The following is a 26,123-nucleotide window of genomic DNA, read 5'->3' as shown; positions in this document are numbered from 1 at the left end:
TCACAGCAGAGCGGACGGGGCAGTCTTCTTGCCGGGGCCTGGTTGGAAGGGGGATCGATCCTAACAGAATCGTTGACAGAGAAATCGATTCTCGATGACGTGTACGTCAAGGCGTTCGTAATCGATTCCAGTTTTTAATTATTAAATGGAATCGATTTGAAATATTGAAAAGTACTGTACGCGATTATTTTTGTTGTAATAATTACTGATTTTTAAATTGGCAGTCGTTATACATTCCACTTGTTCGTTATCGATTGAGGTATTAAATGTCACTTGTTACGAATCCTAGGCCCCGTTGAATGCATATAACTGTGCGTTGAACTTAAATACCTTATTATATCTTATTACAGACCAATTAAGATCTCATTGGTCACCCCGTCCCGTTATAAATCTCAACGTTCATCCTACAAAGTCCCATCACAAGGGAGAAACACAAACAGTACATTTTGTTGACCGTATTGAAACGGCTGTACGCCGTATGGACCAGAAAACTAAATTTTTCCCCGTACAAGAATACGGCTAAACCGTGTGGGTTCACACGGATCAACTTAAATTTCGATTTGAAGCTTTCGTGACTGCAGGGATTCATATTCTTGGTTCTTTCGGTAAAGTCACCACGTAGAAGGGAAATAATAACAATACAAATTAAACAATAAAATTCTCGCGACGTTTCGATTGCAACACAAATAATCATCATCAGGTGTGATGATGATTATATTGGTAGGGACCTCCTGGTTACACCAACAGCCCACAGGGGATTATTGTGTCCGTCCGTCCGTCGTCCATCCTAAAATGAGAGGGGTGGGGCTGGGTGGGGAGAGGCTGGGTGGGGAGGGGCTGGGTGGGGAGGGGCTGGTCACCCCGTGGTGCCCTTATAAAACTCAACGTTTAACCTACTCACGCCGGCTTGTGCCCGCCCTCACAGTCGGGCATATTTGCGGAATACACCACGTGGTGCCGCCGTTGACCCTGGCCATTGACCGAGCAACCCAACGTCCCTACCAGCTCCCTCCGCAGGAACGTGTTTATTTCCCTTCTACGTGACTTTACCGAAAGAACCAAGAATATGGATCAACTTCTTTCGCGCCGCACGTAGCCAAGCGCCCTGATCAAGAGGTGCGAAATTCCTTTCGTCCACCGTGCGAGAGACGTTGAAGGCCAAACTGGTGAACTCATCGTCTCTGTCAACCCGTACGGTTTACGACCGTATTCTTGTACACTCCCCTCAATGACAGCCTCATTGCTACCCGTTAACTCCACCCAGTGACAGCCTCATTGCTACCCGATAACTCCACCCAGTGACAGCCTCATGGCTGCCCGTTAACTCCACCCAGTGACAGCCTCATGGCTGCCCATTAACTCCACCCAGTGACAGCCTCATGGCTGCCCGTTAACTCCCCCCAGTGACAGCCTCATGGCTGCCCGTTAACTCCACCCAGTGACAGCCTCATGGCTGCCCGTTAACTCCACCCAGTGACAGCCTCATGGCTGCCCATTAACTCCCCTCAGTGACAGCCTCATGGCTGCCCATTAATTCCCATCAGTGACAGCCTCACTGCTACCCGATAACTCCACCCAGTGACAGCCTCATGGCTGCCCGTTAACTCCACCCAGTGACAGCCTCATGGCTGCCCGTTAACTCCACCCAGTGACAGCCTCATGGCTGCCCATTAACTCCCCCCAGTGACAGCCTCATGGCTGCCCGTTAACTCCACCCAGTGACAGCCTCATGGCTGCCCATTAACTCCACCCAGTGACAGCCTCATGGCTGCCCATTAACTCCACCCAGTGACAGTCTCATGGCTGCCCATTAACTCCACCCAGTAACAGCCTCATGGCTGCCCGTTAACTCCACCCAGTGACAGCCTCATGGCTGCCCATTAACTCCACCCAGTGACAGCCTCATGGCTGCCCGTTAACTCCCCCCAGTGACAGCCTCATGGCTGCCCGTTAACTCCATCCAGTGACAGCCTCATGGCTGCCCATTAACTCCACCCAGTGAGAGCCTCATGGCTACCCATTAACTCCCCCCAGTGACAGCGTCATGGCTGCCCGTTAACTCCCCTCAGTGACAGCCTCATAGCTGCCCATTAACTCCCCTCAGTGACAGCCTCATGGCTGCCCATTAACTCCACCCAGTGACAGCCTCATGGCTGCCCATTAACTCCCCTCAGTGACAGACTCATAGCTGCCCATTAACGCCACCCAGTGACAGCCTCATGGCTGCCCGTTAACTCCCCCCAGTGACAGCCTCATGGCTGCCCATTAACGCCACCCAGTGACAGCCTCATGGCTGCCCATTAACTCCACCCAGTGGCAGCCTCATGGCTGGCCGTTAACTCCCCCAGTGACAGCCTCATGGTTGCCTGTTAACTTCCCTCAGTGACAGCCTCATGGCTGCCCGTTAACTCCACCCAGTGACAGCCTCATGGCTGCCCGTTAACTCCACCCAGTGACAGCCTCATGGCTGCCCATTAACTCCCCTCAGTGACAGCCTCATGGCTGCCCATTAACTCCACCCAGTGACAGCCTCATAGCTGCCCATTATCTCCCCTCAGTGACAGCCTCATGGCTGCCCATTAACTCCCCCCAGTGACAGCCTCATGGCTGCCCGTTAACTCCACCCAGTGACATCCTCATGGCTACCCATTAACTCCCCTCAGTGACAGCCTCATGGCTGCCCATTAACTCCACCCAGTGACAGCCTCATGGCTGCCCGTTAACTCCACCCAGTAACAGCCTCATGGCTGCCCATTAACTCCCATAAGTGACAGCCTCATGGCTGCCCGTTAACGCCACCCAGTGACAGCCTCATGGCTGCCCATTAACTCCACTCAGTGACAGCCTCATGGCTGCCGGTTAACCCCATCCAGTGACAGCCTCATGGCTGCCCATTAACTCCACCCAGTGACAGCCTCATGGCTGCCTGTTAACTCCCCCCAGTGACAGCCTCATGGCTGCCCGTTAACTCCATCCAGTGACAGCCTCATGGCTGCCCATTAACTCCACCCAGTGACAGCATCATGGCTACCCATTAACTCCCCCCAGTGACAGCCTCAGGGCTGCCCGTTAACTCCCCTCAGTGACAGCCTCATAGCTGCCCATTAACTCCCCTCAGTGACAGCCTCATGGCTGCCCATTAACTCCACCCAGTGACAGCCTCATGGCTGCCCATTAACTCCCCTCAGTGACAGACTCATAGCTGCCCATTAACTCCCCTCAGTGACAGCCTCATGGCTGCCCGTTAACTCCACCCAGTGACAGCCTCATGGCTGCCCGTTAACTCCCCCCAGTGACAGCGTCATGGCTGCCCATTAACTCCACCCAGTGACAGCCTCATGGCTGCCCATTAACTCCACCCAGTGGCAGCCTCATGGCTGCCCGTTAACTCCCCCAGTGACAGCCTCATGGCTGCCCGTTAACTCCCCTCAGTGACAGCCTCATGGCTGCCCATTAACTCCACCCAGTGACAGCCTCATGGCTGCCCGTTAACTCCACCCATTGACAGCCTCATGGCTGCCCATTAACTCCCCTCAGTGACAGCCTCATGGCTGCCCATTAACTCCACCCAGTGACAGCCTCATGCCTGCCCATTAACTCCCCTAAGTGACAGCCTCATGGCTGCCCGTTAACGCCACCCAGTGATAGCCTCATGGCTGCCCGTTAACTCCCCCAGTGACAGCCTCATGGCTGCCCGTTAACTCCCCTCAGTGACAGCCTCATGGCTACCCATTAACTCCACCCAGTGACAGCCTCATGGCTGCCCGTTAACTCCACCCAGTGACAGCCTCATGGCTGCCCATTAACTCCCCTCAGTGACAGCCTCATGGCTGCCCATTAACTCCACCCAGTGACAGCCTCATGGCTGCCCGTTAACTCCACCCAGTGACACCGTCATGGCTGCCCATTAACTCCCCTAAGTGACAGCCTCATGGCTGCCCGTTAACGCCACCCAGTGACAGCCTCATGGCTGCCCATTAACTCAACCCAGTGACAGCCTCATGGCTGCCCATTAACTTCCCTCAGTGACAGACTCATAGCTGCCCATTAACTCCCCTCAGTGACAGCCTCATGGCTGCCCGTTAACTCCAACCAGTGATAGCCTCATGGCTGCCCGTTAACTCCCCCCAGAGACAGCGTCATGGCTGCCCATTAACTCCACCCAGTGACAGCCTCATGGCTGCCCATTAACTCCACCCAGTGGCAGCCTCATGGCTGCCCGTTAACTCCCCCAGTGACAGCCTCATGGCTGCCCGTTAACTCCCCTCAGTGAAAGCCTCATGGCTGCCCATTAACTCCACCCAGTGACAGCCTCATGGCTGCCCGTTAACTCCACCCAGTGACAGCCTCATGGCTGCCCATTAACTCCCCTCAGTGACAGCCTCATGGCTGCCCATTAACTCCACCCAGTGACAGGCTCATGCCTGCCCATTAACTCCACCCAGTGACAGCCTCATGGCTGCCCGTTAACTCCACCCAGTGACAGCCTCATGGCTGCCCATTAACTCCCCTAAGTGACAGCCTCATGGCTGCCCGTTAACGCCACCCAGTGACAGCCTCATGGCTGCCCGTTAACTCCCCCAGTGACAGCCTCATGGCTGCCCGTTAATTCCCCTCAGTGACAGCCTCATGGCTGCCCATTAACTCCACCCAGTGACAGCCTCATGGCTGCCCGTTAACTCCACCCAGTGACAGCCTCATGGCTGCCCATTAACTCCCCTCAGTGACAGCCTCATGGCTGCCCATTAACTCCACCCAGTGACAGCCTCATGGCTGCCCGTTAACTCCACCCAGTGACAGCCTCATGGCTGCCCATTAACTCCCCTAATTGACAGCCTCATGGCTGCCCGTTAATGCCACCCAGTGACAGCCTCATGGCTGCCCATTAACTCAACCCAGTGACAGCCTCATGGCTGCCCATTAACTCCCCTAAGTGACAGCCTCATGGCTGCCCGTTAACTCCACCCAGTGACAGCCTCATGGCTGCCCATTAACTCCCCTCAGTGACAGCCTCATGGCTGCCCATTAACTCCACCCAGTGACAGCCTCATGGCTGCCCATTAACTCCCCTAAGTGACAGCCTCATGGCTTCCCGTTAACTCCACCCAGTGACAGCCTCATGGCTGCCCATTAACTCCATCCAGTGACAGCCTCATGGCTGCCCATTTACTCCAACCAGTAACAGCCTCATGGCTGCCCATTAACTCCCATAAGTGACAGCCTCATGGCTGCCCGTTAACGCCACCCAGTGACAGCCTCATGGCTGCCCATTAACTCCACCCAGTGACAGCCTCATGGCTGCCCGTTAACCCCATCCAGTGACAGCCTCATGGCTGCCCATTAACTCCACCCAGTGACAGCCTCATGGCTGCCTGTTAACTCCCCCCAGTGACAGCCTCATGGCTGCCCGTTAACTCCATCCAGTGACAGCCTCATGGCTGCCAATTAACTCCACCCAGTGACAGCATCATGGCTACCCATTAACTCCCCCCAGTGACAGCCTCATGGCTGCCCGTTAACTCCCCTCAGTGACAGCCTCATAGCTGCCCATTAACTCCCCTCAGTGACAGCCTCATGGCTGCCCATTAACTCCACCCAGTGACAGCCTCATGGCTGCCCATTAACTCCCCTCAGTGACAGACTCATAGCTGCCCATTAACTCCCCTCAGTGACAGCCTCATGGCTGCCCGTTAACTCCACCCAGTGACAGCCTCATGGCTGCCCGTTAACTCCCCCCAGTGACAGCGTCATGGCTGCCCATTAACTCCACCCAGTGACAGCCTCATGGCTGCCCATTAACTCCACCCAGTGGCAGCCTCAAGGCTGCCCGTTAACTCCCCCAGTGACAGCCTCATGGCTGCCCGTTAACTCCCCTCAGTGACAGCCTCATGGCTGCACATTAACTCCACCCAGTGACAGCGTCATGGCTGCCCGTTAACTCCACCCAGTGACAGCCTCATGGCTGCCCATTAACTCCCATCAGTGACAGCCTCATGGCTGCCCATTAACTCCACCCAGTGACAGCCTCATGCCTGCCCATTAACTCCACCCAGTGACAGCCTCATGGCTGCCCGTTAACTCCACCCAGTGACAGCCTCATGGCTGCCCATTAACTCCCCTAAGTGACAGCCTCATGGCTGCCCGTTAACGCCACCCAGTGACAGCCTCATGGCTGCCCGTTAACTCCCCCAGTGACAGCCTCATGGCTGCCCGTTAACTCCCCTGAGTGACAGCCTCATGGCTGCCCATTAACTCCACCCAGTGACAGCCTCATGGCTGCCCGTTAACTCCACCCAGTGACAGCCTCATGGCTGCCCATTAACTCCCCTCAGTGACAGCCTCATGGCTGCCCATTAACTCCACCCAGTGACAGCCTCATGGCTGCCCGTTAACTCCACCCAGTGACAGCCTCATGGCTGCCCATTAACTCCCCTAATTGACAGCCTCATGGCTGCCCGTTAATGCCACCCAGTGACAGCCTCATGGCTGCCCATTAACTCAACCCAGTGACAGCCTCATGGCTGCCCATTAACTCCCCTAAGTGACAGCCTCATGGCTGCCCGTTAACTCCACCCAGTGACAGCCTCATGGCTGCCCATTAACTCCCCTCAGTGACAGCCTCATGGCTGCCCATTAACTCCACCCAGTGACAGCCTCATGGCTGCCCATTAACTCCCCTAAGTGACAGCCTCATGGCTTCCCGTTAACTCCACCCAGTGACAGCCTCATGGCTGCCCATTAACTCCATCCAGTGACAGCCTCATGGCTGCCCATTTACTCCAACCAGTAACAGCCTCATGGCTGCCCATTAACTCCCATAAGTGACAGCCTCATGGCTGCCCGTTAACGCCACCCAGTGACAGCCTCATGGCTGCCCATTAACTCCACCCAGTGACAGCCTCATGGCTGCCCGTTAACCCCATCCAGTGACAGCCTCATGGCTGCCCATTAACTCCACCCAGTGACAGCCTCATGGCTGCCTGTTAACTCCCCCCAGTGACAGCCTCATGGCTGCCCGTTAACTCCATCCAGTGACAGCCTCATGGCTGCCAATTAACTCCACCCAGTGACAGCATCATGGCTACCCATTAACTCCCCCCAGTGACAGCCTCATGGCTGCCCGTTAACTCCCCTCAGTGACAGCCTCATAGCTGCCCATTAACTCCCCTCAGTGACAGCCTCATGGCTGCCCATTAACTCCACCCAGTGACAGCCTCATGGCTGCCCATTAACTCCCCTCAGTGACAGACTCATAGCTGCCCATTAACTCCCCTCAGTGACAGCCTCATGGCTGCCCGTTAACTCCACCCAGTGACAGCCTCATGGCTGCCCGTTAACTCCCCCCAGTGACAGCGTCATGGCTGCCCATTAACTCCACCCAGTGACAGCCTCATGGCTGCCCATTAACTCCACCCAGTGGCAGCCTCAAGGCTGCCCGTTAACTCCCCCAGTGACAGCCTCATGGCTGCCCGTTAACTCCCCTCAGTGACAGCCTCATGGCTGCACATTAACTCCACCCAGTGACAGCGTCATGGCTGCCCGTTAACTCCACCCAGTGACAGCCTCATGGCTGCCCATTAACTCCCATCAGTGACAGCCTCATGGCTGCCCATTAACTCCACCCAGTGACAGCCTCATGCCTGCCCATTAACTCCACCCAGTGACAGCCTCATGGCTGCCCGTTAACTCCACCCAGTGACAGCCTCATGGCTGCCCATTAACTCCCCTAAGTGACAGCCTCATGGCTGCCCGTTAACGCCACCCAGTGACAGCCTCATGGCTGCCCGTTAACTCCCCCAGTGACAGCCTCATGGCTGCCCGTTAACTCCCCTGAGTGACAGCCTCATGGCTGCCCATTAACTCCACCCAGTGACAGCCTCATGGCTGCCCGTTAACTCCACCCAGTGACAGCCTCATGGCTGCCCATTAACTCCCCTCAGTGACAGCCTCATGGCTGCCCATTAACTCCACCCAGTGACAGCCTCATGCCTGCCCATTAACTCCACCCAGTGACAGCCTCATGGCTGCCCGTTAACTCCACCCAGTGACAGCCTCATGGCTGCCCATTAACTCCCCTAAGTGACAGCCTCATGGCTGCCCGTTAACGCCACCCAGTGACAGCCTCATGGCTGCCCGTTAACTCCCCCAGTGACAGCCTCATGGCTGCCCGTTAATTCCCCTCAGTGACAGCCTCATAGCTGCCCATTAACTCCACCCAGTGACAGCCTCATGGCTGCCCGTTAACTCCACCCAGTGACAGCCTCATGGCTGCCCATTAACTCCCCTCAGTGACAGCCTCATGGCTGCCCATTAACTCCACCCAGTGACAGCCTCATGGCTGCCCGTTAACTCCACCCAGTGACAGCCACATGGCTGCCCATTAACTCCCCTAAGTGACAGCCTCATGGCTGCCCGTTAATGCCACCCAGTGACAGCCTCATGGCTGCCCATTAACTCAACCCAGTGACAGCCTCATGGCTGCCCATTAACTCCCCTAAGTGACAGCCTCATGGCTGCCCGTTAACTCCACCCAGTGACAGCCTCATGGCTGCCCATTAACTCCCCTCAGTGACAGCCTCATGGCTGCCCATTAACTCCACCCAGTGACAGCCTCATGGCTGCCCATTAACTCCCCTAAGTGACAGCCTCATGGCTTCCCGTTAACTCCACCCAGTGACAGCCTCATGGCTGCCCATTAACTCCATCCAGTGACAGCCTCATGGCTGCCCATTTACTCCAACCAGTAACAGCCTCATGGCTGCCCATTAACTCCCATAAGTGACAGCCTCATGGCTGCCCGTTAACGCCACCCAGTGACAGCCTCATGGCTGCCCATTAACTCCCCTAAGTGACAGCCTCATGGCTGCCCGTTAACGCCACCCAGTGACAGCCTCATGGCTGCCCGTTAACTCCCCCAGTGACAGCCTCATGGCTGCCCGTTAATTCCCCTCAGTGACAGCCTCATGGCTGCCCATTAACTCCACCCAGTGACAGCCTCATGGCTGCCCGTTAACTCCACCCAGTGACAGCCTCATGGCTGCCCATTAACTCCCCTCAGTGACAGCCTCATGGCTGCCCATTAACTCCACCCAGTGACAGCCTCATGGCTGCCCGTTAACTCCACCCAGTGACAGCCACATGGCTGCCCATTAACTCCCCTAAGTGACAGCCTCATGGCTGCCCGTTAATGCCACCCAGTGACAGCCTCATGGCTGCCCATTAACTCAACCCAGTGACAGCCTCATGGCTGCCCATTAACTCCCCTAAGTGACAGCCTCATGGCTGCCCGTTAACTCCACCCAGTGACAGCCTCATGGCTGCCCATTAACTCCCCTCAGTGACAGCCTCATGGCTGCCCATTAACTCCACCCAGTGACAGCCTCATGGCTGCCCATTAACTCCCCTAAGTGACAGCCTCATGGCTTCCCGTTAACTCCACCCAGTGACAGCCTCATGGCTGCCCATTAACTCCATCCAGTGACAGCCTCATGGCTGCCCATTTACTCCAACCAGTAACAGCCTCATGGCTGCCCATTAACTCCCATAAATGACAGCCTCATGGCTGCCCGTTAACGCCACCCAGTGACAGCCTCATGGCTGCCCATTAACTCCACCCAGTGACAGCCTCATGGCTGTCCGTTAACCCCATCCAGTGACAGCCTCATGGCTGCCCATTAACTCCACCCAGTGACAGCCTCATGGCTGCCTGTTAACTCCCCCCAGTGACAGCCTCATGGCTGCCCGTTAACTCCATCCAGTGACAGCCTCATGGCTGCCAATTAACTCCACCCAGTGACAGCATCATGGCTACCCATTAACTCCCCCCAGTGACAGCCTCATGGCTGCCCGTTAACTCCCCTCAGTGACAGCCTCATAGCTGCCCATTAACTCCCCTCAGTGACAGCCTCATGGCTGCCCATTAACTCCACCCAGTGACAGCCTCATGGCTGCCCATTAACTCCCCTCAGTGACAGACTCATAGCTGCCCATTAACTCCCCTCAGTGACAGCCTCATGGCTGCCCGTTAACTCCACCCAGTGACAGCCTCATGGCTGCCCGTTAACTCCCCCCAGTGACAGCGTCATGGCTGCACATTAACTCCACCCAGTGACAGCGTCATGGCTGCCCGTTAACTCCACCCAGTGACAGCCTCATGGCTGCCCATTAACTCCCATCAGTGACAGCCTCATGGCTGCCCATTAACTCCACCCAGTGACAGCCTCATGCCTGCCCATTAACTCCACCCAGCGACAGCGTCATGGCTGCCCGTTAACTCCACCCAGTGACAGCCTCATGGCTGCCCATTAACTCCCATAAGTGACAGCCTCATGGCTGCCCGTTAACGCCACCCAGTGACAGCCTCATGGCTGCCCGTTAACTCCCCCAGTGACAGCCTCATGGCTGCCCGTTAACTCCCCTGAGTGACAGCCTCATGGCTGCCCATTAACTCCACCCAGTGACAGCCTCATGGCTGCCCGTTAACTCCACCCAGTGACAGCCTCATGGCTGCCCATTAACTCCCCTCAGTGACAGCCTCATGGCTGCCCATTAACTCCACCCAGTGACAGCCTCATAGCTGCCCATTATCTCCCCTCAGTGACAGCCTCATGGCTGCCCATTAACTCCCCCTAGTGACAGCCTCATGGCTGCCCGTTAACTCCACCCAGTGACAGCCTCATGGCTGCCCATTAACTCCCCTAAGTGACAGCCTCATGGCTGCCCGTTAACTCCACCCAGTGACAGCCTCATGGCTGCCCGTTAACTCCACCCAGTGACAGCCTCATGGCTGCCCATTAACTCCCCTCAGTGACAGCCTCATGGCTGCCCATTAACTCCACCCAGTGACAGCCTCATAGCTGCCCATTATCTCCCCTCAGTGACAGCCTCATGGCTGCCCATTAACTCCCCCCAGTGACAGCCTCATGGCTGCCCGTTAACTCCACCCAGTGACAGCCTCATGGCTGCCCATTAACTCCCCTAAGTGACAGCCTTATGGCTGCCCGTTAACGCCACCCAGTGACAGCCTCATGGCTGCCCATTAACTCAACCCAGTGACAGCCTCATGGCTGCCCATTAACTCCCCTAAGTGACAGCCTCATGGCTGCCCGTTAACTCCACCCAGTGACAGCCTCATGGCTGCACATTAACTCCTCTAAGTGACAGCCTCATGGCTGCCCGTTAACTCCACCCAGTGACAGCCTCATGGCTGCCCATTAACTCCACCCAGTGACAGCCTCATGGCTGCCCATTTACTCCAACCAGTAACAGCCTCATGGCTGCCCATTAACTCCACCCAGTGACAGCCTCATGGCTGCCCATTAATTCCCCTCAGTGACAGCCTCATGGCTGCCCATTAACTCCCCACAGTGACAGCCTCATGGCTGCCCGTTAACTCCACCCAGTGACAGCCTCATGGCTGCCCGTTAACTCCCCCAGTGACAGCCTCATGGCTGCCCGTTAACTCCCCTCAGTGACAGCCTCATGGCTGCCCATTAACTCCACCCAGTGACAGCCTCATGGCTGCCCGTTAACTCCACCCAGTGACAGCCTCATGGCTGCCCATTAACTCCCCTCAGTGACAGCCTCATGGCTGCCCATTAACTCCACCCAGTGACAGCCTCATGGCTGCCCATTAACTCCCCTCAGTGACAGCCTCATGGCTGCCCGTTAACTCCACCCAGTGACAGCCTCATGGCTGCCCATTAACTCCCCTCAGTGACAGCCTCATGGCTGCCCATTAACTCCAACCAGTGACAGCCTCATGGCTGCCCATTAACTCCACCCAGTGACAGCCTCATGGCTGCCCATTAACTCTCCTAAGTGACAGCCTCATGGCTGCCCGTTAACGCCACCCAGTGACAGCCTCATGGCTGCCCATTAACTCCACCCAGTGACAGCCTCATGGCTGCCCATTAACTCCACCCAGTGACAGCCTCATGGCTGCCCATTAACTCCACCCAGTGACAGCCTCATGACTGCCCATTAATTCCGCTCAGTGACAGCCTCATGGCTGCCCATTAACTTCCCCCAGTGACAGCCACATGGCTGCCCGTTAACTCCACCCAGTGACAGCCTCATGGCTGCCCATTAACTCCACCCAGTGACAGACTCATGGCTGCCGATTAACTCCCCTCAGTGACAGCCTCATGGCTGCCCATTAACTCCACCCAGTGACAGCCTCATGGCTGCCCGTTAACTCCCCTCAGTGACAGCCTCATGGCTGCCCATTAACTCCACCCAGTGACAGCCTCATGGCTGCCCGTTAACTCCACCCAGTTGACGCCTCATGGCTGCCCGTTAACGCCACCCAGTGACAGCCTCATGGCTGCCCATTAACTCCCCTCAGTGACAGCCTCATGGCTGCCCATTAACTCCACCCAGTGACAGCCTCATAGCTGCCCATTATCTCCCCTCAGTGACAGCCTCATGGCTGCCCATTAACTCCCCCCAGTGACAGCCTCATGGCTGCCCGTTAACTCCACCCAGTGACAGCCTCATGGCTGCCCATTAACTCCCCTAAGTGACAGCCTCATGGCTGCCCGTTAATGCCACCCAGTGACAGCCTCATGGCTGCCCATTAACTCAACCCAGTGACAGCCTCATGGCTGCCCATTAACTCCCCGAAGTGACAGCCTCATGGCTGCCCGTTAACTCCACCCAGTGACAGCCTCATGGCTGCCCATTAACTCTCCTAAGTGACAGCCTCATGGCTGCCCATTAACTCCACCCAGTGACAGCCTCATGGCTGCCCATTAACTCTCCTAAGTGACAGCCTCATGGCTGCCCATTAACTCCACCCAGTGACAGCCTCATGGCTGCCCATTAACTCCCCTAAGTGACAGCCTCATGGTTGCCCGTTAACGCCACCCAGTGACAGCCTCATGGCTGCCCATTAACTCCACCCAGTGACAGCCTCATGGCTGCCCATTAACTCCACCCAGTGACAGCCTCATGGCTGCCCATTAACTCCACCCAGTGACAGCCTCATGACTGCCCATTAATTCCGCTCAGTGACAGCCACATGGCTGCCCATTAACTTCCCCCAGTGACAGCCTCATGGCTGCCCGTTAACTCCACCCAGTGACAGCCTCATGGCTGCCCATTAACTCCACCCAGTGACAGCCTCATGGCTGCCGATTAACTCCCCTCAGTGACAGCCTCATGGCTGCCCATTAGCTCCACCCAGTGACAGCCTCATGGCTGCCCGTTAACTCCCCTCAGTGACAGCCTCATGGCTGCCCATTAACTCCACCAAGTGACAGCCTCATGGCTGCCCAATAACTCCCCTAAGTGACAGCCTCATGGCTGCCCGTTAACTCCACCCAGTGACAGCCTCATGGCTGCCCGTTAACTCCACCCAGTGACAGCCTCATGGCTGCCCATTAACTCCCCTCAGTGACAGCCTCATGGCTGCCCATTAACTCCACCCAGTGACAGCCTCATAGCTGCCCATTATCTCCCCTCAGTGACAGCCTCATGGCTGCCCATTAACTCCCCCCAGTGACAGCCTCATGGCTGCCCGTTAACTACACCCAGTGACAGCCTCATGGCTGCCCATTAACTCCCCTAAGTGACAGCCTCATGGCTGCCCGTTAACGCCACCCAGTGACAGCCTCATGGCTGCCCATTAACTCAACCCAGAGACAGCCTCATGGCTGCCCATTAACTCCCCTAAGTGACAGCCTCATGGCTGCCCGTTAACTCCACCCAGTGACAGCCTCATGGCTGCCCATTAACTCCACCCAGTGACAGCCTCATGGCTGCCCATTAACTCCACCCAGTGACAGCCTCATGGCTGCCCGTTAACGCCACCCAGTGACAGCCTCATGGCTGCCCATTAACTCCACCCAGTGACAGCCTCATGGCTGCCCATTAACTCCACCCAGTGACAGCCTCATGGCTGCCCATTAACTCCACCCAGTGACAGCCTCATGACTGCCAATTAATTCCGCTCAGTGACAGCCTCATGGCTGCCCATTAACTTCCCCCAGTGACAGCCACATGGCTGCCCGTTAACTCCACCCAGTGACAGCCTCATGGCTGCCCATTAACTCCACCCAGTGACAGACTCATGGCTGCCGATTAACTCCCCTCAGTGACAGCCTCATGGCTGCCCATTAGCTCCACCCAGTGACAGCCTCATGGCTGCCCGTTAACTCCCCTCAGTGACAGCCTCATGGCTGCCCATTAACTCCACCCAGTGACAGCCTCATGGCTGCCCATTAACTCCCCTAAGTGACAGCCTCATGGCTGCCCGTTAACTCCACCCAGTGACAGCCTCATGGCTGCCCGTTAACTCCACCCAGTGACAGCCTCATGGCTGCCCATTAACTCCCCTCAGTGACAGCCTCATGGCTGCCCATTAACTCCACCCAGTGACAGCCTCATAGCTGCCCATTATCTCCCCTCAGTGACAGCCTCATGGCTGCCCATTAACTCCCCCCAGTGACAGCCTCATGGCTGCCCGTTAACTCCACCCAGTGACAGCCTCATGGCTGCCCATTAACTCCCCTAAGTGACAGCCTCATGGCTGCCCGTTAACGCCACCCAGTGACAGCCTCATGGCTGCCCATTAACTCAACCCAGTGACAGCCTCATGGCTGCCCATTAACTCCCCTAAGTGACAGCCTCATGGCTGCCCGTTAACTCTACCCAGTGACAGCCTCATGGCTGCCCATTAACTCTCCTAAGTGACAGCCTCATGGCTGCCCATTAACTCCACCCAGTGACAGCCTCATGGCTGCCCATTAACTCTCCTAAGTGACAGCCTCATGGCTGCCCATTAACTCCACCCAGTGACAGCCTCATGGCTGCCCATTAACTCCCCTAAGTGACAGCCTCATGGCTGCCCGTTAACGACACCCAGTGACTGCCTCATGGCTGCCCATTAACTCCACCCAGTGACAGCCTCATGGCTGCCCATTAACTCCACCCAGTGACAGCCTCATGGCTGCCCATTAACTCCACCCAGTGACAGCCTCATGACTGCCCATTAATTCCGCTCAGTGACAGCCTCATGGCTGCCCATTAACTTCCCCCAGTGACAGCCTCATGGCTGCCCGTTAACTCCACCCAGTGACAGCCTCATGGCTGCCCATTAACTCCACCCAGTGACAGCCTCATGGCTGCCGATTAACTCCCCTCAGTGACAGCCTCATGGCTGCCCATTAGCTCCACCCAGTGACAGCCTCATGGCTGCCCGTTAACTCCCCTCAGTGACAGCCTCATGGCTGCCCATTAACTCCACCAAGTGACAGCCTCATGGCTGCCCATTAACTCCCCTAAGTGACAGCCTCATGGCTGCCCGTTAACTCCACCCAGTGACAGCCTCATGGCTGCCCGTTAACTCCACCCAGTGACAGCCTCATGGCTGCCCATTAACTCCACCCAGTGACAGCCTCATGGCTGCCCATTAACTCTCCTAAGTGACAGCCTCATGGCTGCCCATTAACTCCACCCAGTGACAGCCTCATGGCTCCCCATTAACTCCCCTAAGTGACAGCCTCATGGTTGCCCGTTAACGCCACCCAGTGACAGCCTCATGGCTGCCCATTAACTCCACCCAGTGACAGCCTCATGGCTGCCCATTAACTCCACCCAGTGACAGCCTCATGGCTGCCCATTAACTCCACCCAGTGACAGCCTCATGACTGCCCATTAATTCCGCTCAGTGACAGCCACATGGCTGCCCATTAACTTCCCCCAGTGACAGCCTCATGGCTGCCCGTTAACTCCACCCAGTGACAGCCTCATGGCTGCCCATTAACTCCACCCAGTGACAGCCTCATGGCTGCCGATTAACTCCCCTCAGTGACAGCCTCATGGCTGCCCATTAGCTCCACCCAGTGACAGCCTCATGGCTGCCCGTTAACTCCCCTCAGTGACAGCCTCATGGCTGCCCATTAACTCCACCAAGTGACAGCCTCATGGCTGCCCATTAACTCCCCTAAGTGACAGCCTCATGGCTGCCCGTTAACTCCACCCAGTGACAGCCTCATGGCTGCCCGTTAACTCCACCCAGTGACAGCCTCATGGCTGCCCATTAACTCCCCTCAGTGACAGCCTCATGGCTGCCCATTAACTCCACCCAGTGACAGCCTCATAGCTGCCCATTATCTCCCCTCAGTGACAGCCTCATGGCTGCCCATTAACTCCCCCCAGTGACAGCCTCATGGCTGCCCGTTAACTCCACCCAGTGACAGCCTCATGGCTGCCCATTAACTCCCCTAAGTGACAGCCTCATGGCTGCCCGTTAACGCCACCCAGTGACAGCCTCATGGATGCCCATTAACTCAACCCAGTGACAGCCTCATGGCTGCCCATTAACTCCCCTAAGTGACAGCCTCATGGCTGCCCGTTAACTCCACACAGTGACAGCCTCATGGCTGCCCATTAACTCCCCTAAGTGACAGTCTCATGGCTGCCCGTTAACTCCACCCAGTGACAGCCTCATGGCTGCCCATTAACTCCACCCAGTGACAGCCTCATGGCTGCCCATTAACTCCACCCAGTGACAGCCTCATGGCTGCCCGTTAACGCCACCCAGTGACAGCCTCATGGCTGCCCATTAACTCCACCCAGTGACAGCCTCATGGCTGCCCATTAACTCCACCCAGTGACAGCCTCATGGCTGCCCATTAACTCCACCCAGTGACAGCCTCATGACTCCCCATTAATTCCGCTCAGTGACAGCCTCATGGCTGCCCATTAACTTCCCCCAGTGACAGCCACATGGCTGCCCGTTAACTCCACCCAGTGACAGCCTCATGGCTGCCCGTTAACTCCACCCAGTGACAGCCTCATGGCTGCCCATTAACTCCCCTCAGTGACAGCCTCATGGCTGCCCATTAACTCCACCCAGTGACAGCCTCATAGCTGCCCATTATCTCCCCTCAGTGACAGCCTCATGGCTGCCCATTAACTCCCCCCAGTGACAGCCTCATGGCTGCCCGTTAACTCCACCCAGTGACAGCCTCATGGCTGCCCATTAACTCCCCTAAGTGACAGCCTCATGGCTGCCCGTTAACGCCACCCAGTGACAGCCTCATGGCTGCCCATTAACTCAACCCAGTGACAGCCTCATGGCTGCCCATTAACTCCCCTAAGTGACAGCCTCATGGCTGCCCGTTAACTCCACCCAGTGACAGCCTCATGGCTGCCCATTAACTCCCCTAAGTGACAGTCTCATGGCTGCCCGTTAACTCCACCCAGTGACAGCCTCATGGCTGCCCATTAACTCCACCCAGTGACAGCCTCATGGCTGCCCATTAACTCCACCCAGTGACAGCCTCATGGCTGCCCGTTAACGCCACCCAGTGACAGCCTCATGGCTGCCCATTAACTCCACCCAGTGACAGCCTCATGGCTGCCCATTAACTCCACCCAGTGACAGCCTCATGGCTGCCCATTAACTCCACCCAGTGACAGCCTCATGACTGCCCATTAATTCCGCTCAGTGACAGCCTCATGGCTGCCCATTAACTTCCCCCAGTGACAGCCACATGGCTGCCCGTTAACTCCACCCAGTGACAGCCTCATGGCTGCCCATTAACTCCACCCAGTGACAGACTCATGGCTGCCGATTAACTCCCCTCAGTGACAGCCTCATGGCTGCCCATTAGCTCCACCCAGTGACAGCCTCATGGCTGCCCGTTAACTCCCCTCAGTGACAGCCTCATGGCTGCCCATTAACTCCACCCAGTGACAGCCTCATGGCTGCCCATTAACTCCCCTAAGTGACAGCCTCATGGCTGCCCGTTAACTCCACCCAGTGACAGCCTCATGGCTGCCCGTTAACTCCACCCAGTGACAGCCTCATGGCTGCCCATTAACTCCCCTCAGTGACAGCCTCATGGCTGCCCATTAACTCCACCCAGTGACAGCCTCATAGCTGCCCATTATCTCCCCTCAGTGACAGCCTCATGGCTGCCCATTAACTCCCCCCAGTGACAGCCTCACGGCTGCCTGTTAACTCCACCCAGTGACAGCCTCATGGCTGCCCATTAACTCCCCTAAGTGACAGCCTCATGGCTGCCCGTTAACGCCACCCAGTGACAGCCTCATGGCTGCCCATTAACTCAACCCAGTGACAGCCTCATGGCTGCCCATTAACTCCCCTAAGTGACAGCCTCATGGCTGCCCATTAACTCCACCCAGTGACAGCCTCATGGCTGCCCATTAACTCTCCTAAGTGACAGCCTCATGGCTGCCCATTAACTCCACCCAGTGACAGCCTCATGGCTGCCCATTAACTCTCCTAAGTGACAGCCTCATGGCTGCCCATTAACTCCACCCAGTGACAGCGTCATGGCTGCCCATTAACTCCCCTAAGTGACAGCCTCATGGCTGCCCGTTAACGCCACCCAGTGACTGCCTCATGGCTGCCCATTAACTCCACCCAGTGACAGCCTCATGGCTGCCCATTAACTCCACCCAGTGACAGCCTCATGGCTGCCCATTAACTCCACCCAGTGACAGCCTCATGACTGCCCATTAATTCCGCTCAGTGACAGCCACATGGCTGCCCATTAACTTCCCCCAGTGACAGCCTCATGGCTGCCCGTTAACTCCACCCAGTGACAGCCTCATGGCTGCCCATTAACTCCACCCAGTGACAGCCTCATGGCTGCCGATTAACTCCCCTCAGTGACAGCCTCATGGCTGCCCATTAGCTCCACCCAGTGACAGCCTCATGGCTGCCCGTTAACTCCCCTCAGTGACAGCCTCATGGCTGCCCATTAACTCCACCAAGTGACAGCCTCATGGCTGCCCATTAACTCCCCTAAGTGACAGCCTCATGGCTGCCCGTTAACTCCACCCAGTGACAGCCTCATGGCTGCCCGTTAACTCCACCCAGTGACAGCCTCATGGCTGCCCATTAACTCCCCTCAGTGACAGCCTCATGGCTGCCCATTAACTCCACCCAGTGACAGCCTCATAGCTGCCCATTATCTCCCCTCAGTGACAGCCTCATGGCTGCCCATTAACTCCCCCCAGTGACAGCCTCATGGCTGCCCGTTAACTCCACCCAGTGACAGCCTCATGGCTGCCCATTAACTCCCCTAAGTGACAGCCTCATGGCTGCCCGTTAACGCCACCCAGTGACAGCCTCATGGATGCCCATTAACTCAACCCAGTGACAGCCTCATGGCTGCCCATTAACTCCCCTAAGTGACAGCCTCATGGCTGCCCGTTAACTCCACCCAGTGACAGCCTCATGGCTGCCCATTAACTCCCCTAAGTGACAGTCTCATGGCTGCCCGTTAACTCCACCCAGTGACAGCCTCATGGCTGCCCATTAACTCCACCCAGTGACAGCCTCATGGCTGCCCATTAACTCCACCCAGTGACAGCCTCATGGCTGCCCGTTAACGCCACCCAGTGACAGCCTCATGGCTGCCCATTAACTCCACCCAGTGACAGCCTCATGGCTGCCCATTAACTCCACCCAGTGACAGCCTCATGGCTGCCCATTAACTCCACCCAGTGACAGCCTCATGACTGCCCATTAATTCCGCTCAGTGACAGTCTCATGGCTGCCCATTAACTTCCCCCAGTGACAGCCACATGGCTGCCCGTTAACTCCACCCAGTGACAGCCTCATGGCTGCCCATTAACTCCACCCAGTGACAGACTCATGGCTGCCGACTAACTCCCCTCAGTGACAGCCTCATGGCTGCCCATTAGCTCCACCCAGTGACAGCCTCATGGCTGCCCGTTAACTCCCCTCATTGACAGCCTCATGGCTGCCCATTAACTCCACCCAGTGACAGCCTCATGGCTGCCCATTAACTCCCCTTAGTGACAGCCTCATGGCTGCCCGTTAACTCCACCCAGTGACAGCCTCATGGCTGCCCGTTAACTCCACCCAGTGACAGCCTCATGGCTGCCCATTAACTCCCCTCAGTGACAGCCTCATGGCTGCCCATTAACTCCACCCAGTGACAGCCTCATAGCTGCCCATTATCTCCCCTCAGTGACAGCCTCATGGCTGCCCATTAACTCCCCCCAGTGACAGCCTCATGGCTGCCCGTTAACTCCACCCAGTGACAGCCTCATGGCTGCCCATTAACTCCCCTAAGTGACAGCCTCATGGCTGCCCGTTAACGCCACCCAGTGACAGCCTTATGGCTGCCCATTAACTCAACCCAGTGACAGCCTCATGGCTGCCCATTAACTCCCCTAAGTGACAGCCTCATGGCTGCCCGTTAACTCCACCCAGTGACAGCCTCATGGCTGCCCATTAACTCTCCTAAGTGACAGCCTCATGGCTGCCCATTAACTCCACCCAGTGACAGCCTCATGGCTGCCCATTAACTCTCCTAAGTGACATCCTCATGGCTGCCCATTAACTGCACCCAGTGACAGCCTCATGGCTGCCCATTAACTCCCCTAAGTGACAGCCTCATGGCTGCCCGTTAACGCCACCCAGTGACTGCCTCATGGCTGCCCATTAACTCCACCCAGTGACAGCCTCATGGCTGCCCATTAACTCCACCCAGTGACAGCCTCATGGCTGCCCATTAACTCCACCCAGTGACAGCCTCATGACTGCCCATTAATTCCGCTCAGTGACAGCCTCATGGCTGCCCATTAACTTCCCCCAGTGACAGCCTCATGGATGCCCGTTAACTCCACCCAGTGACAGCCTCATGGCTGCCCATTAACTCCACCCAGTGACAGCCTCATGGCTGCCGATTAACTCCCCTCAGTGACAGCCTCATGGCTGCCCATTAGCTCCACCCAGTGACAGCCTCATGGCTGCCCGTTAACTCCCCTCAGTGACAGCCTCATGGCTGCCCATTAACTCCACTAAGTGACAGCCTCATGGCTGCCCATTAACTCCCCTAAGTGACAGCCTCATGGCTGCCCGTTAACTCCACCCAGTGACAGCCTCATGGCTGCCCGTTAACTCCACCCAGTGACAGCCTCATGGCTGCCCATTAACTCCGCTCAGTGACAGCCTCATGGCTGCCCATTAACTCCACCCAGTGACAGCCTCATAGCTGCCCATTATCTCCCCTCAGTGACAGCCTCATGGCTGCCCATTAACTCCCCCAAGTGACAGCCTCATGGCTGCCCGTTAACTCCACCCAGTGACAGCCTCATGGCTGCCCATTAACTCCCCTAAGTGACAGCCTCATGGCTGCCCGTTAACGCCACCCAGTGACAGCCTCATGGCTGCCCATTAACTCAACCCAGTGACAGCCTCATGGCTGCCCATTAACTCCCCTAAGTGACAGCCTCATGGCTGCCCGTTAACTCCACCCAGTGACAGCCTCATGGCTGCCCATTAACTCCCCTAAGTGACAGTCTCATGGCTGCCCGTTAACTCCACCCAGTGACAGCCTCATGGCTGCCCATTAACTCCACCCAGTGACAGCCTCATGGCTGCCCATTTACTCCAACCAGTAACAGCCTCATGGCTGCCCATTAACTCCACCCAGTGACAGCCTCATGGCTGCCCATTAATTCCCCTCAGTGACAGCCTCATGGCTGCCCATTAACTCCCCCCAGTGACAGCCTCATGGCTGCCCGTTAACTCCACCCAGTGACAGCCTCATGGCTGCCCGTTAACTCCCCCAGTGACAGCCTCATGGCTGCCCGTTAACTCCCCTCAGTGACAGCCTCATGGCTGCCCATTAACTCCACCCAGTGACAGCCTCATGGCTGCCCGTTAACTCCACCCAGTGACAGCCTCATGGCTGCCCATTAACTCCCCTAAGTGACAGCCTCATGGCTGCCCGTTAACGCCACCCAGTGACAGCCTCATGGCTGCCCATTAACTCCACCCAGTGACAGCCTCATGGCTGCCCGTTAACTCCCCCAGTTACAGCCTCATGGCTGCCCGTTAATTCCCCTCAGTGACAGCCTCATGGCTGCCCATTAACTCGACCCAGTGACAGCCTCATGGCTGCCCGTTAACTCCACCCAGTGACAGCCTCATGGCTGCCCATTAACTCCCCTCAGTGACAGCCTCATGGCTGCCCATTAACTCCACCCAGTGACAGCCTCATGGCTGCCCGTTAACGCCACCCAGTGACAGCCTCATGGCTGCCCATTAACTCAACCCAGTGACAGCCTCATGGCTGCCCATTAACTCCCCTAAGTGACAGCCTCATGGCTGCCCGTTAACTCCACCCAGTGACAGCCTCATGGCTGCCCATTAACTCCCCTCAGTGACAGCCTCATGGATGCCCATTAACTCCACCCGGTGACAGCCTCATGGCTGCCCATTAACTCCCCTAAGTGACAGCCTCATGGCTGCCCGTTAACTCCACCCAGTGACAGCCTCATGGCTGCCCATTAACTCCATCCAGTGACAGCCTCATGGCTGCCCATTTACTCCAACCAGTAACAGCCTCATGGCTGCCCATTAACTCCCATAAGTGACAGCCTCATGGCTGCCCGTTAACGCAACCCAGTGACAGCCTCATGGCTGCCCATTAACTCCACCCAGTGACAGCCTCATGGCTGCCCGTTAACCCCATCCAGTGACAGCCTCATGGCTGCCCATTAACTCCACCCAGTGACAGCCTCATGGCTGCCTGTTAACTCCCCCCAGTGACAGCCTCATGGCTGCCCGTTAACTCCATCCAGTGACAGCCTCATGGCTGCCCATTAACTCCACCCAGTGACAGCATCATGGCTACCCATTAACTCCCCCCAGTGACAGCCTCATGGCTGCCCGTTAACTCCCCTCAGTGACAGCCTCATAGCTGCCCATTAACTCCCCTCAGTGACAGCCTCATGGCTGCCCATTAACTCCACCCAGTGACAGCCTCATGGCTGCCCATTAACTCCCCTCAGTGACAGACTCATAGCTGCCCATTAACTCCCCTCAGTGACAGCCTCATGGCTGCCCGTTAACTCCACCCAGTGACAGCCTCATGGCTGCCCGTTAACTCCCCTCAGTGACAGCGTCATGGCTGCCCATTAACTCCACCCAGTGACAGCCTCATGGCTGCCCATTAACTCCACCCAGTGGCAGCCTCATGGCTGCCCGTTAACTCCCCCAGTGACAGCCTCATGGCTGCCCGTTAACTACCCTCAGTGACAGCCTCATGGCTGCCCATTAACTCCACCCAGTGACAGCGTCATGGCTGCCCGTTAACTCAACCCAGTGACAGCCTCATGGCTGCCCATTAACTCCCATCAGTGACAGCCTCATGGCTGCCCATTAACTCCACCCAGTGACAGCCTCATGCCTGCCCATTAACTCCACCCAGTGACAGCCTCATGGCTGCCCGTTAACTCCACCCAGTGACAGCCTCATGGCTGCCCATCAACTCCCCTAAGTGACAGACTCATGGCTGCCCGCTAAGGCCACCCAGTGACAGCCTCATGGCTGCCCGTTAACTCCCCCAGTGACAGCCTCATGGCTGCCCGTTAACTCCCCTCAGTGACAGCCTCATGGCTGCCCATTAACTCCACCCAGTGACAGCCTCATGGCTGCCCGTTAACTCCACCCAGTGACAGCCTCATGGCTGCCCTTTAACTCCCCTAAGTGACAGCCTCATGGCTGCCCGTTAACGCCACCCAGTGACAGCCTCATGGCTGCCCGTTAACTCCCCCAGTGACAGCCTCATGGCTGCCCGTTAATTCCCCTCAGTGACAGCCTCATGGCTGCCCATTAACTCCACCCAGTGACAGCCTCATGGCTGCCCGTTAACTCCACCCAGTGACAGCCTCATGGCTGCCCATTAACTCCACCCAGTGACAGCCTCATGGCTGCCCGTTAACTCCACCCAGTGACAGCCTCATGGCTGCCCATTAACTCCCCTAAGTGACAACCTCATGGCTGCCCGTTAATGCCACCCAGTGACAGCCTCATGGCTGCCCATTAACTCAACCCAGTGACAGCCTCATGGCTGCCCATTAACTCCCCTAAGTGACAGCCTCATGGCTGCCCGTTAACTCCACCCAGTGACAGCCTCATGGCTGCCCATTAACTCCCCTCAGTGACAGCCTCATGGCTGCCCGTTAATGCCACCCAGTGACAGCCTCATGGCTGCCCATTAACTCCACCCAGTGACAGCCTCATGGCTGCCCATTAACTCCACCCAGTGACAGCCTCATGACTGCCCATTAATTCCGCTCAGTGACAGCCTCATGGCTGCCCATTAACTTCCCCCAGTGACAGCCACATGGCTGCCCGTTAACTCCACCCAGTGACAGCCTCATGGCTGCCCATTAACTCCACCCAGTGACAGACTCATGGCTGCCGATTAACTCCCCTCAGTGACAGCCTCATGGCTGCCCATTAGCTCCACCCAGTGACAGCCTCATGGCTGCCCGTTAACTCCCCTCAGTGACAGCCTCATGGCTGCCCATTAACTCCACCCAGTGACAGCCTCATGGCTGCCCATTAACTCCCCTAAGTGACAGCCTCATGGCTGCCCGTTAATTCCACCCAGTGACAGCCTCATGGCTGCCCGTTAACTCCACCCAGTGACAGCCTCATGGCTGCCCATTAACTCCCCTCAGTGACAGCCTCATGGCTGCCCATTAACTCCACCCAGTGACAGCCTCATAGCTGCCCATTATCTCCCCTCAGTGACAGCCTCATGGCTGCCCATTAACTCCCCCCAGTGACAGCCTCATGGCTGCCCGTTAACTCCACCCAGTGACAGCCTCATGGCTGCCCATTAACTCCCCTAAGTGACAGCCTCATGGCTGCCCGTTAACGCCACCCAGTGACAGCCTCATGGCTGCCCATTAACTCCCCTAAGTGACAGCCTCATGGCTGCCCGTTAACTCCACCCAGTGACAGCCTCATGGCTGCCCATTAACTCCATCCAGTGACAGCCTCATGGCTGCCCATTTACTCCAACCAGTAACAGCCTCATGGTTGCCCATTAACTCCCATAAGTGACAGCCTCATGGCTGCCCGTTAACGCAACCCAGTGACAGCCTCATGGCTGCCCATTAACTCCACCCAGTGACAGCCTCATGGCTGCCTGTTAACTCCCCCCAGTGACAGCCTCATGGCTGCCCGTTAACTCCATCCAGTGACAGCCTCATGGCTGCCCATTAACTCCACCCAGTGACAGCATCATGGCTACCCATTAACTCCCCCCAGTGACAGCCTCATGGCTGCCCGTTAACTCCCCTCAGTGACAGCCTCATAGCTGCCCATTAACTCCCCTCAGTGACAGCCTCATGGCTGCCCATTAACTCCACCCAGTGACAGCCTCATGGCTGCCCATTAACTCCCCTCAGTGACAGACTCATAGCTGCCCATTAACTCCCCTCAGTGACAGCCTCATGGCTGCCCGTTAACTCCACCCAGTGACAGCCTCATGGCTGCCCGTTAACTCCCCCCAGTGACAGCGTCATGGCTGCCCATTAACTCCACCCAGTGACAGCCTCATGGCTGCCCATTAACTCTCCTAAGTGACAGCCTCATGGCTGCCCATTAACTCCACCCAGTGACAGCCTCATGGCTGCCCATTAACTCTCCTAAGTGACAGCCTCATGGCTGCCCATTAACTCCACCCAGTGACAGCCTCATGGCTGCCCATTAACTCCCCTAAGTGACAGCCTCATGGCTGCCCGTTAACGCCACCCAGTGACTGCCTCATGGCTGCCCATTAACTCCACCCAGTGACAGCCTCATGGCTGCCCATTAACTCCACCCAGTGACAGCCTCATGGCTGCCCATTAACTCCACCCAGTGACAGCCTCATGACTGCCCATTAATTCCGCTCAGTGACAGCCTCATGGCTGCCCATTAACTTCCCCCAGTGACAGCCTCATGGCTGCCCGTTAACTCCACCCAGTGACAGCCTCATGGCTGCCCATTAACTCCACCCAGTGACAGCCTCATGGCTGCCGATTAACTCCCCTCAGTGACAGCCTCATGGCTGCCCATTAGCTCCACCCAGTGACAGCCTCATGGCTGCCCATTAACTCCACCAAGTGACAGCCTCATGGCTGCCCAATAACTCCCCTAAGTAACTGCCTCATGGCTGCCCGTTAACTCCACCCAGTGACAGCCTCATGGCTGCCCGTTAACTCCACCCAGTGACAGCCTCATGGCTGCCGATTAACTCCGCTCAGTGACAGCCTCATGGCTGCCCATTAACTCCACCCAGTGACAGCCTCATAGCTGCCCATTATCT

At 56.8% G+C, this 26,123-nt stretch overlaps 1 protein-coding gene across 1 annotated transcript in view; it reads right to left on the bottom strand.

Annotated features, from left to right (window-relative positions):
* Window positions 1-26,123, bottom strand: part of LOC142929688 (ubiquitin carboxyl-terminal hydrolase 36-like) — an 80,973-nt gene continuing 54,850 nt past the window's right edge. The window contains exon 10 of the mRNA XM_076071392.1: window positions 1-60. Coding sequence (XP_075927507.1) covers window positions 1-60 — 60 coding nt within the window. The remainder of the gene's footprint in view (window positions 61-26,123) is intronic.

This window comes from Petromyzon marinus, chromosome 33 (assembly GCF_048934315.1).
Source record: "Petromyzon marinus isolate PM22_M1 ecotype Great Lakes invasive population chromosome 33, UKy_Petmar_22M1.pri1.0, whole genome shotgun sequence".
NCBI lineage: Eukaryota > Metazoa > Chordata > Hyperoartia > Petromyzontiformes > Petromyzontidae > Petromyzon > Petromyzon marinus.
The sequence above is the reverse complement of the archived record's forward strand: the minus strand, read 5'-3'. Positions and strand labels throughout refer to the sequence as shown.